The sequence below is a fragment of the Macaca mulatta genome, chromosome 15 (genome assembly GCF_049350105.2).
Source record: "Macaca mulatta isolate MMU2019108-1 chromosome 15, T2T-MMU8v2.0, whole genome shotgun sequence".
In the NCBI taxonomy this organism is placed as follows: Eukaryota; Metazoa; Chordata; class Mammalia; order Primates; family Cercopithecidae; genus Macaca; species Macaca mulatta.
In genome coordinates this window covers 97,405,778-97,419,190 of record NC_133420.1, presented here as the reverse complement: position 1 = coordinate 97,419,190, position 13,413 = coordinate 97,405,778, and the positions used below count along the sequence as shown (strand labels likewise).

At 38.2% G+C, this 13,413-nt stretch overlaps 1 protein-coding gene across 28 annotated transcripts in view; it reads left to right on the top strand.

Annotated features, from left to right (window-relative positions):
• The window catches only part of SMARCA2 (SWI/SNF related, matrix associated, actin dependent regulator of chromatin, subfamily a, member 2), a 222,486-nt gene that overhangs the window by 77,282 nt on the left and 131,791 nt on the right, over positions 1–13,413 (top strand). For all 28 annotated transcript variants that reach the window (XM_077966143.1, XM_077966133.1, XM_028835203.2 and 25 more), the window contains 4 exons: positions 4,700–4,826; positions 6,767–6,940; positions 8,385–8,558; positions 10,888–11,058. In XM_077966143.1, coding sequence (XP_077822269.1) covers positions 4,700–4,826; positions 6,767–6,940; positions 8,385–8,558; positions 10,888–11,058 — 646 coding nt within the window. The remainder of the gene's footprint in view (positions 1–4,699; positions 4,827–6,766; positions 6,941–8,384; positions 8,559–10,887; positions 11,059–13,413) is intronic.

Below are 13,413 nucleotides of genomic sequence, written 5' to 3'. Positions count from 1 at the left end.
AAAGATTAGAGAAAGGTCTAAAAAACCTCTTTTACAATTTGATAAACTTAGTTTGAGCAAAAATCATGTGTCAAATTCTTGAACAGATGTTAATTTCTTTGGGTCTTGTAATATCATTTACCTTGTCTATGAAATTTGACAGGAAATTTTCAGAATCTTAAATTTTTTTAACATTTAAGTCAGTTGGCTGCTTTTCCTTGTTCATCATAAAAGCAGAACGTTGACAAATTGACCTTCCTTTTCATTCATAGCATAAATAGATGTCTGCCTATGAGCACTTTGCTGCAGCTTTGTACGAACTCTCTAGTTGAAACATTTTTCCGCTTAAATTGGATCCTTTCTTTTTGACCATCTTTCTCTTGTAATGGAACTTTATTACTTCCATAGTAAGTGTCAGAGAGATATTTCCCTGGACTGCTTTTTTCTCTTTTTTTCTTTTTGGCACACTTTTGTTGGCTTCTCATTGTGCCTAACTTCGCTTTCTTCTATTTAGAATTAGATGTCTGGTCAAAAGTACCTCAGGAATCATCACATTGGCATGTAAACTAATTCCGCAGATGTTTGCATGGAAGATGTATTTCACACTTGAAGGAGTTTATTTGGGAAGAACATCTCTGAATTACATCAGCCCTCTTCGGAATAAAGTCAGCATTTAGTATGAAAAGAGCGGTATATCCTGCTTGTGTCAGGAAGCAGACATAGGCTGCTTACCTGTGATTTTTTTTTTTTTTTTGTCCTGCCCTTGTCGCCATTGCAATCCTGAAAATTCCTTCTCAAAAATTACGAATAGCTGCTTTACTTGCAGAGTTACAAAAAGTCACACACACTCTCTTTTTAAAGTGTCACTCAGTTCCTTGAAGGAACAAAATGTACCAGTGTCATTTTCTGTTCAAATAACTCTCCTACAGGAATCATAAACTTCTCCTCTGGACCTGAACAAATATCTGTTGCCTTTAATGGAACTCTTTTTCTTGCCAGAACAGTAACCCCTCTTGATTTACTGTTCAATCTGTATGAAAAACCTGTGTGACCTAATTCTGCATCAATTTTCTGTACTCGTGAGGACACTAAATGAGTCTCCTGCAGTTATGCAGTATTACATCTTGTTGTTGTTTCGGGAAGTTTAGAATCCTGAATCTCTTTATCGGACTACCTGCTGAATCTCACTGATGGGGAGATGAAATTGTCTGGAGAGGAGCATTATTTAAAATGAAGATTTCTATTAACAACAACAACAACAACAACAAAGATACAATCTTCTGTGTTAAAGAAGCCCCTCCTATACCTTTGCTACTCACCCCCCCCATGTGCTGAATCAAATGCATATAATTTTACTATGGAATCTCCCTTTCCTCTTCTCCTAGAGTTTGCACTTTGTACTTCTTGCCTCCTCTCCATGGAAGAGGGATTCTTTTGTGCCAGGGAATCAGATTCACTGACAAATACTAGGCTCCTTGGAGAAGTAGTCATTTCAGGGAGAAGTGCAGCCCCCTTGCTCCTACCCTGTCTCTCCAGTGCCTTAGTCACACAGTGCCCCATCTACCCCGGGTTCCCACTCCCCACCTCCTCATTTTCCCTACACTTCCCTACTTTCCACCGTCCAGTTCAGTGTGATGTAATCTCTACCCTATCAACCCAGTTGTCCTACGATTATTTATTTAGTCCTAGTTCCATGGTTGTTTGGAAGATTAAGTAGGAATTCCTCTAATTTAGCATCTGACCCACTTTGTCAAAGAGAGTAAATCAGAATACCAAGGGATAGTTTGAGTTCTAGGATATTCAAATAAGAAAGATCTGCAAGGAATCTAGAACCAAGGAACTGGAATAACCAAATCATTGGCCATGATCTCACGCCACTATAATCTTTAACTTTCCTTTGGTATGACCTTAACCTGTAAAAGCAAAGTTGTCTCAGTTTTTTTTTTCCCCTTTAAATTCTATATTTCAAAAAAATCAGTAGCGGATTTTTTTCTTTACATCTTAATTGTTAAGATGCAACATCTGTTGCTGTATCCAGATATTTGGGGGCTATGTAGATGTTTTAGAAAATGAGTAAATGAAGTAGATGTCTGTTTCATATAGTGAAAAGTAATAATCTCATGCGTATCACTAGTAAAAGGAATGTGGAAGAAAGTTGGGAGAATTTGAACAATTTTGCCAAAAGAGTAAAATGATTAATTTATTATTGTGCATGAAATATAAAACTTTCAGTCTTTTGAATGATTAAACCATTTTAAAATGCTGTTGTTTGTGTTGGTATGCACAGTTAAAACAACAGCATGGGCCAGGCGTGGTGGCTCACGCCTGTAATCCCAGCACTTTGGGAGGCTGATGCCTGTGGATCACCTGAGGTGAGGAATTTGAGACCAGCCTGGCCAACATGGCGAAACCCCATCTCTACTAAAAATACAAAAAGTAGCCAGGCGTGGTGGCACGTGCCTGTAGCCCCAGCTACATGGGAGGCTGAGGCAGGAGAATTGCTTGAACCCAGGAGGCGGAGATTGCAGTGAGCCGAGCTAGTGCCACTGCACTCCAGCCTGGCCGACAGAGTGAGACTCCCTCTCAAACAAACAAATAAACAAAAAATAACAATAGCATGGTAGCAGTGATAATATTAACACATTATGATGACAAATCATTTAATAAATTAGAATGAATAACATGTATCTAGCAAATAAAATAAGAATCAGTCGTAGATATTATTTTTAGTGAAGTCCCTGAAAAATAGTTTTCCTTACCACCATTTTAAAATTTTTAAAAATGATGACATTTTATTTCCCTTCCAAACTAAGCAACTGTAGGTTTTTACAAAAAATCACTCATTTTGATATTTGGCTATATGAAGTATTAGATCTCCTACAGCATTTAGGACCAGGAGGTTTTACTTTTTCATGTTAATGAAAATGATGCCTGTCATCATCAGCATCTTGGCAAGGAAGACAAATGGCCTGGTTGCCTTAGGACAGAACTAGAAGTTAGAAAGAAAAAAAGTCTGTCCTCTCAGCTCTGTAGTCTGGCAACACCATCATGTTTGGAAAACACTGTAATATTCATTTTTTAAGATAATTTCGACTTTTATTTGAGATTCAGGGGATGCATGAATAGGTTTCTTAACATGGGTGTATTGCATAATGCTGAGGTTTGGGGTGCAATGGATCCCATCATTCAGCTAATGAGCATAGTACCTAAAAGTTTTTCAACCCTTGCTGCCCTCCCTCCCTCCCCCGTTTAGTAGTCGCCAGTGTGTATTGTTGCCATCTTTATGTCCATGAATACCCAATGTTTAGCTGCCACTTAAAAGTGAGAACATGCGGTATTTGGTTTTCTGTTCCTGCATTAATTTGCTTAGGATAATGGCCTCCAGCTGCATCCATGTTGCTGCAAAGGACATGATTTGGTTGTTTTTTTTTTTTAATGGCTGTGCATAATTTTAAACAGAATTCTTAATTTTCAACTTTTATAGTTGAGGTCCAGGAAGGTTCTCAGAAAGTATATTTTAATTATCTACCGTTTCATTGCAGTGGTTTTGGTATCAGGCAAATTGAGGTTCCAGTCTTGGCCCCCTTCTTTACTAGCTCTGTGGTATCTCCAGGTGTCTTCAGTTTTCCTCATCAGTAACATGGGACCATTATAACATTTACCTTATAGAGAGAGGCGTGTCTGTGTGTGTAAGAGAGAGACAATTAAATAAAATTATGCATTAAAGGCACTTAGTTCTGTTAATATTAACCTAGTTTAACTTATTACTCATTTTATCATTATTCTTTCTTTGTTGAAATCTAGTTCAGTACAGTTTGCCTCAAATTTAGGGGATGTAGTTCTAAAAACAGGCTTAAATGGCATATAATTATTTGTCAGAATAGGATTCAGGTGAACTCTAAAACCAGCAGTTTATATATCTAACAGTAATAGTATCCCAAGTGAATGGCTAAAGTGAGAGGTCTTTTATTTTCTACTCTGCCTTTATTATGCGGAAGTACATGCAGTTATATTTTTGATGGTGTGTAAAACGAGAATCCTCAACATCCTTTTCTAGAAACTCTTGGTTTTTGAGTACTATTTACTGCTGGCCCTGATTTTTTAAAAACAGCCTCATTTGTATTTTCTTTTCTCAAGCAAGCTCTGCTCACGGAGGAAGTGGCTGTGGCTGGCAGAGCGCTTTCTGAATGTTTAGGGTTGGCTGATTTCTGTGGCATCAGCACCTAAAACCGTTCTTGCTCTCTCCGCTTTAATGGCTGTTCGTCATCGGCATCTTGGCAAAGAAGACAAATGGTCCGGTTGCCTTAGGACAGAACTAGAAGTTAGAAAAAAGTGTGTCCTCTCAGCTCTGCATTCTGTCCGGCTGGGAGTTAGGAAGCGAGTCAATTGTTTCTGTCTCTCATTTCTCTCTCTGCTAAGAGCGAGCAAGGACATTTGACTTCCCCACTAGATACAGGGTGAACCCTCTTTCCCTGGTGTTAGATAGGGGTTATGGAGGAAGCCACATTGTTAAGTTAACATATACCTGTCTGCATTAATACAAAGGTAGCTTTTCTCTGCTTAACATCAAAAATTCTAGTTGGGTGTCAGAAATCAACTATCAGTATCTGGAATATGTTTTGCCCTGAACTTAAACCTGATGTCATTGTTTATCATGTAACATTAAATTGTAATGTGTTTTTCCACTGCCCCCTTTTCCCCGTTTTATTGTTTCCTTCAGACTTCAGGCCCGCATAGCTCATAGGATACAAGAACTGGAAAATCTGCCTGGCTCTTTGCCACCAGATTTACGAACCAAAGCAACCGTGGAACTAAAAGCACTTCGGTTACTCAATTTCCAGCGTCAGGTAATACCTTTTCCCCAGTGAATCTGAGATGTAGGAAATAAATGTAATTGTTCCTAAAGTGTTATCTGTGTTGCCTTTAGTCTATTCGATATTGTTATAAAGATATAAAGAGAGAAACATAGTAAAATAGTGAATCTTTTAGACCAACAGCTTACAACTAAAAATAATGAAGATGAACTGCTTATTATTCTGGTTTTCTCTTCTGTATATGGGAAAGAGTTTTTCCTCCTGTACTATGGTTTACAAAGTCAAGAGTTATGGCATTTTGTTACCATGGATGAAAAACCTTGGGAACAAGTGGGGTAGCTCATGTTTGCCTTTATGACTCCAAGGAAAAACCAGAAGGTAGTAGAGTGGAGCTTCTTCGTAAGCACAGATGTTAAGTGCTAGCCACGACTGTGAAAAGAATTTTAACAAATATGATAGCCACTCTACAGAATTAGTTCATCATTTATAGAAATACATAAAACAGTGTCTTACAGCTTATTTATTCACCAATATCTGAGTTTGGAGTGTTTAATCACATCAGGCTCATACAGTGACTAATCTGTAAATTATCTTGTCATTACAGTAGTTATTAAAAGCCAGTATAATGACCTATTTTCTGATTTCTAAATTAGTAAGAGACTAGTGGAATGAATTAGAGCTACTTTTCACTTTGGTGAGTTTTGCCTTGTGGACTCAGAATGTTCAAGTTTGCTAGTCCACAGATTGCCTCACTAAGCCAAAGGGGAGAAGGAGCCTTTCATTGTTAGTCAGATGGGTTTGTTTTGTTAAAGCCTGGAACATGCAAAATGAATGATTAATGAGTAAAAGTAGTTTGGAAGTATTGACTTGGTCTGTTGGAGGATGCGAGTAAAATCACAGGCCACTCCCCTTGCTATTGTAGGAATTTGGGTGTATATTTGCCTTACTGGCTATAATATCACAGATGGACATTAGTGGTGAGTAGGTGCTACTTGGCCCTTGGTTTGTGAGAGTAGATTTCAGCTTAAATTTTAAAAAGAAGAGGGAAAATTCTCTGAGTTCTGTTTACTTCTTTCTTATTGGTGACCTCACAAGATGAATTAATAAAGTGCTGGATAAAATCTCACTAAATGAATATTAACCAAGTATATTTTCAGGAATAAGTTTATGTTCAAATTAGCATTGCTGTGCTGGATTCTTATTGGTTTCTGATTTTTGTTTGATATTATTTTAAAAATCTGTTATTTATGAAGCTTCCCAATTAAATTAACTGTAACTAATGATGATTTCAGATTCAGTGGAATGATTATTTAATGTGTATTCTCCAGTCCCTACCCCCTACCACCACATAGCATGCAATACAGATAAAAGTATTACATTTGTGATGATCTAAAATAAGTTCATGATATAATACAAAATGTAGCTCTCTTGGAAAGAATATTATTATTGGAGTGGGAAGAAGCCAAAACTCTTATTTCCCATCCTTTGTATGAGACTATGAATTAACGTTGGTGGAGTACCTGCTGCTACCATACGTGAAAGTAATTCTTTTATTCTTTTTTTGGAGCATCATTAAAATTAATCTTTAAACACAAAGAGAATGTTAACATGACATTTAAAACAAAGTGAAAAATTTAAAAAGCTTATTAGCTAATTAGTATCATTAGAATAATTAGATAAAATGAAGTTATTTAAAAGGCAAGACAACATCTTTTCTTTCTTTTACTGTTACAGTACTATAATTGCTTTTGATTTGAATTATTTGGGGGAAAAAATCTTGTACCATCCTTGAAAATATTGCATACATTTGGCGTGATTTCAGTTCCTTCATTTAATACAAACCAAAGATGATTGAGAAGCTTGTAGAGATTCCCTGCCCCACTCTGTTCCATTAAGTGCAACCTAGAGAAGGCCAGGGTTCGGGAACCTAGCTTCTGTTTGGGAAGGCTCTCTAACTGCTCTCCTCTTGACAGCTGAGACAGGAGGTGGTGGCCTGCATGCGCAGGGACACAACCCTGGAGACGGCTCTCAACTCCAAAGCATACAAACGGAGCAAGCGCCAGACTCTGAGAGAAGCTCGCATGACTGAGAAGCTGGAGAAGCAGCAGAAGATTGAGCAGGAGAGGAAACGCCGTCAGAAACACCAGGTTCTTAGACCCTGGGCTTTGCTCACCCTCACTTAGACAGAGCTGTCCAATGAAGTCATTGAATGGGGTCAGAATGACTGAAAAATGGACCCTTGTAGGTGGTAGGGACATCTCAGAACAGAACGGTTCCTTGACATTTACATAATCCAGCCACATCATTTTATAGGCAAGGACGCTTAGGCCAGGACATATAAATGACCTGCTCAAGGTCGCTCAGCAGCAGAATGAGGTTTATTACTGTCTTAGTCTGTTTGGGCTGCTATAAAAAAAAATAGCATAAACTGGATGGTTGATGAGCAACAGAAATTTATTTTTCACCGTTCTGGAGACTGGAAGCCCAAGATCAGGGTACTAGCATGGCCGGGGTCTGGTGAGGGTCTTCTGCTGGGTTGCAGACTGCTAACTTCTTGTTTTCTTATGTAGTGGAAGCAGACCAAGAAAGTTCTCTGGGGTTCCTTTATAAGGGGACTAATCCCATTCATAAGGGCTCCACCCTCATGACCTTATCACCTCCCAAAGGCCCCACCTCCTAATACCATTACATTGGGAGTTAGTATTTCAATATATACATTTTGGGAGGACACAAACATTCAGTCCATAACAGGTGTCATGTTCATAATCCCATGGAAGGTTTTTGAATGGGTGGGCATAGGTGGGTTTCCTAGTGTAAAATTCTGGGAGCAGGAACTTGGAAAAGGAAAGTAGAGAGCAAAAAGTTATTTTCATAACAGATATAATAGTATGCTGGCCTCTTTGAAGGGACTAGTTGAATATTTCACAGAGGCAAATATTTAAAAACATTCCTTTCTGGGGGTTTGGAAATATTTTGATGTAGGATTTGATTTCCTGTCATAGTCCTATAAATTGTATTTGTTTTCCTGTGCTTAATTTAGTGCTTAGCTTAGTTTCCTTTTGAAAAAAATGTGGGATTTTAGTGTAAATAGAGATATATTTAAAAAGTGGATACAAATTCTGCATGGCAATTTTAACTTTGTATCAGCTTACTTTGGGTCATAATCTAGGGTAGTTAAATTAGAGCAGAAAAACATTACTTTTATGACATACTTTTTGCTAGAACTGCCCATGTTCCTCAGGTTTATTTTGGAGTGAATGAGTGGTTTGCTGCACATTTTATCATTGCCATTTTGTAGGTCTCTTTCAGTCTTTGATCTTTCCCTTCTCATGTGGCCACACCCTCAAGGCTGAGGAGGCTTCTCTTGCAAAAGCTTGCAACAAAAGGAACCTAAAGAGGCCATCTTTCCCACCAGGCCCATGGCCCACACGTCAACTGCAGAGACATACTAGGGCACCTATCCCCAAACAGATTCTAGTCTTCCCAAGCTGTTAAACACACACTAAGAGTTTTCTTGGACACATTGATAGCTCAGAGGACATTGGGCAATGGATTTTAAGTATCCTTTTCTTCCCGTTTTGGATCCTCTAGGAATACTTGAACAGTATTTTGCAACATGCAAAAGATTTTAAGGAATATCATCGGTCTGTGGCCGGAAAGATCCAGAAGCTCTCCAAAGCAGTGGCAACTTGGCATGCCAACACTGAAAGAGAGCAGAAGAAGGAGACAGAGCGGATTGAAAAGGAGAGAATGCGGCGACTGATGGTAAGGAACTCCCTGCAGGAGCCCGGGAAACCACTCAACCCACATCCGTCTGCAATGAGACCATTAAATATGGTGGTAGTAGAAGGAAAAAGTGAAAACTGCTTATCAAAAATTTTAATAAATTTATTTGAACCTTAGGGAGATGAAGTAAAAACTTTTTCTCTTTCCTGGACAGCATATGCCAAAAATCTAGGGGGATGACTGATGAGTATAGTATTTCTGTGTCCTGGGGTGGCATTGCAGTACAGATTACAGCTTCTCTCATAAAAGCAGGTACTATATTTTGCCTGAGTTTGATAACCAAATCTGGATGGATGGCAAATGCAGTTCTTTAAAAAATATGGCCTCTTTGAGATGAATGACCATGTTTTTTGGAATGAATAACACATTAAGTCGTGTCTTCAAATCTAAGAAGGTCTGTATTTTGAAGCCTCTGGTGCTTATCTTTCTTTTTTAATGGGAGAAATTATTCTGTAACAGTGTAATAAGTGATTTTTAAGTTGATTTTGAAATGTTGCCTTTTTTGTGATAGCCATGTTATGGTCAAAGGCTATTCATGGATCATTACATTTGCACTATTATTTTTTAATGGGTATATAAATATAAGCACGGAAGAGATAGGTTTATATCATTGGCCTGAGTATTTGTTTTTATTGACCATTTATTTTTGGAATTGGACTTCAGAGCACACTGTGGATTTTAGAAAAACGTGTGTTGATGTTATAATTATAGGAGACCTGCAGGTTCTATCTAGGACATAATGCCTGCGTAGATGAAGATAAGGTCATTAGTCTTAGCCCATAATTATGTTCCTGAAAAATTCTAAGTGACACTGTCTTCCTTGCTGGTATTGCAGTTTGCGTTTTTTTCATTTTTTGAATTCCAGAGAGTAAACACCATGTTTTAAAAGCCTCTGTGTCCAGGTACTACCACATCTTACTACCCTATCCTGCCTCCCTCTCCATGCTGGGGAGAGAGGGGACTGTCCAAGAGGTTTCTGACTAGACCATTTTTATAGTAATTTGATCACTAAGCAGTCAAATTTGTCTGACTCAACTGAAGTGAAACTATATTAGAACTTCAGTAACAGATTGGTTTGACACTAATGATTAGGCATTTGCAAATCATTAATTTTTGCAATTAAATGATGGAATATACAGATAATAGAGAAACTGAAGTTTTTTATCACTCTTTCTTCAAGTGAGTTCAACCATAACCAAAAGCAATTAGAGTTATAATAGCATTTGAGGCTCTTGCTCATCCACAGGGCAGACGGCAGCTAGACTGAGCGATGAAGCTGCTGTCACTCAGGCAGATGCTAGAGTGACACCCCTGGACAGAAGATCCCAAGTTTTTGTTTTTGTTTTTGCAATGGGGTTGCCGCGTAAAGATTTTGCAGCTTGTTCCTTTTATCGTGGCATTACATGATAAAAATAATTTGGAGTGTCCTTTTATTGGGATACACAAAGACATTTCTCTCAGAATGGCTCAGAGTACATCAGAATTTTATTCCGTTTAACCTCATCATGTTGCTTAATGGGAGGTGGAAGTGGAAATTACTGTATCTGTTTTATTGCTCAGCAGTACCAGACTTCAGGTGCTAAGTGACTTGTCTCCAGTCACCTGGGCCCATTACTCAGTGCAGATCTGTTGGGGAAAAAAAAAATCCCCCAAATTTGATCTTTCCTATCAACCACAAAGTTTGTAAGGCCAAAAAGAAAGACTTTTTTAAATACAAGACATTATTTGTTAAAAGCCCATTTGATTCATTGCCTTTAGTAGTACTTATTGAAATATTTATGAATGAAAGGATATTATGTCTGGAATTTGCTTCAAGACAATTCAGTTTGGGTTTAGGGGAAGAGTAGCAATGAAACAGGAATCACCACAAGTTACTTTTTGTTGTTTGGAGTTGGTTATAGGAGAAATTATACTATTCTCTCTGCTTTTGATTATATTTGAAAATTTCTGAAATGTAGAGTTAAAGATAAACTTTAGATCATGAGTCATCAAATTCTAAAATCGTTTTGTACAGTTAAAGCAACACAGAAAACAAAGAGCTGGCTCAGAGTGCTTAATCACACCACACGAACAGCGTGGCTTTGTGCCGGACTTTGCTGTAAACTCCAGTGTCCTGGGATGTAGGCGTCACACTTCTGTGTGTTTGCCCTGCTTCAAACTCTGTGCAATGGCTTGAACAGCCCAACTCATCCAGTTTGCTACACTCCTACCAGTCAAAGTGCAGACAGTCAAGGGGAGGACAGAGTGGAGAGTGGAGTTGTCTGCATGCTTATTTTATGCTCTCATCGTACTCTTCTTTCCTTAATAGGCTGAAGATGAGGAAGGCTATAGAAAACTGATTGATCAAAAGAAAGACAGGCGTTTAGCTTACCTTTTGCAGCAGACTGATGAGTATGTAGCCAATCTGACCAACCTGGTTTGGGAGCACAAGCAAGCCCAAGCAGCCAAAGAGAAGAAGAAGAGAAGGAGGAGGAAGAAGGTGCGTATCCTAGTGGTGGCAACTGAGTCCAGGGTGTATGGGCAGGGATAAGTTTAAGGCGAGTATTGCTCTTTAAGTACTACTTCTTAAACTGGTGAAAGTTTAGATGATTGAATTGTGAAAATTGCGTAAATGGGTATGGCATGAAAGTGTTGATTAGGTATACTAGACAACTATTGGAGGTAAGGGCGTAATAATAGGATGTACTAAACTAAAACAGTGTTCATAAATCATTGTTTAATAGATTTTAAATTAAGTACATAGAGTTAATTGGGAAAGGAAAAACAGATACAAATAAGTGTTTGCTTAAGTTTAATGCTAGTATGACAGGGGATTACTCAATTACGAAAGAAATTTAAGAAGAAAATGCAGTGTACAGGTTGGAAGAAGCCAGAGGAAGACATAGGCGATAGTTACTTGGACAGATGGCAGTGCCAAAGTTCTTCATTCAGTTCTGTCCCTGTGTCGCAGTGAGGTGAGTGTGCACATTGGGGTTTTAGGTAATCACATAAAAAAAGAGTCCCTATGTGAAATATTTCCTAATTATCATGAGAAATGAAGGGTAAGATTTAGAATATCTACAGATATTGTATCTCAATTCAAGAGTAACCTGCTGAGGACAGGACTGTGAATATGATCCTCTTTGAAGCCTAAATCGTCCAGTCATCTAGTTCTTGGTTGATACTGTGTTTTCATGATAAATTCTGTTTAGGCCAGGTACAAACATCAACAGGAAGTCACAATTGTAAAGGTTGAGGATTGGTAGCATTTCATCATTCATTCTGTACACTGAATAACTGAACAAATTGCTTTTCAAAAAATAATTAATTTCATGGCCCCTGAATCCTCATACCTGAGGAAAAATTATGTTTCATAATTAAGGAGGAGGAATAAGTGATCAAGAAGGTGCCTTCTTGCACTGATTTCTTTAGTATAAGATAGCTTACCTCATTGTGAAGATGAACGAGAGATGACTCAGGGCTTGTGTTTAGACATTTTGTTGGTGAGGAATACCTCATTTTCTTGTCAATGTAGCATTATAGACTGTGCAAAACTCCAGCTCCAATTCCTACCTTAAAAAGATGTTTTCAGAATTAGTGAGGAACATATAGGTAAGGGGGAGGGAAGGATGATGGGGAAAGAAATCATATAAATGTAGTTATTACCACTGAACTGTAGATTGAAGAATGATAAAGATGGTAAATTTTTTATGTCTATTTGACTTCCATAAAAAATGTTTAAAAATTAAAAAGAAATTACTGACATATTGATAGCAGAGAAAGATGGAATTCTGGAATATTCTGGAAGTGGATCCCATTAAATGGCAGTTTTTAGTTTTTCCTGATTCAGCCGTGTGTTCTGCAGAGGTATCACTGTTAGTGTTTCTAGTATTAAAATTTGTGTTTTACATTTCTTTATGATTAAAAGCTAATGACCCAGATTTGAGATTATGGCTTACAATTAATATATTTCTGCCATGGTGTTAGATAGCTGCATCATCATAGGCAGAGAAAGATACACAATTGAGTGTTGATGATTATGCCTATATTTGTGTGTCCATCTGTACAGAACAGGGACCTGTCACAATTATTTTTCAGGTGTTACTCTGCATGATCTGTAAGTTGGCACGCCCCTTTCAAACCCTTGCCTTCAATTTGGTAATAGCACTTATTCTTTGTGTCTTACGCTTTCACTCAACATATGCTAACTGAACACTTACTATGAGCTAGGTCATGTGCTAGAATGCTGGGAGAAGGGGGGTACAATGATGAGGAAAACATCCTGCCTTCTCTCACAATTTAATCAGAGAAAGAAAAAGAGAGGCTAGACAGATACTAATCAGAGAGAGAAAGAGAGGCTAGACAGATATTAATCCAACATGCACCCAAATATACAATTATAAGCTGGGATGAATGTTGTGGAGGGAAACTGTTTCCAGTTGGAAGTGGGGCCTGATTTCTTGGCAAATGAGTAATAGATGTCAAAGCAACTATTGTCTACCTTACAGATATCTTTGAGTATCTCCCATTGATTATCTCACATGATCAATGTGCAGAATTTTTACTTTATGGTCAGCCATCTGCCTTTCCTTGCATGCTCTTGGGTGCCTAGCATTTGAGCACTCCCTGCCCTCAGCAGGGCTAAGTTGGAGGGGCTCTGTTTCCTTCCAGGGTATCTTACTGGGAGAAGTGGGACAAAGAAAGGGGGGAAAGAAAAGAAAAGAAACTGAGGCCCTTAGCCCTTCCTGGTACCTGTCTCTTTTGCGGGGCTTTAAGACTTCATTCAGAGTGAATTATCCAGTTCCAGATGCACCTTTATTCAAGTGCAAAGGAAGGGGATACTTTGAAAAGCTGA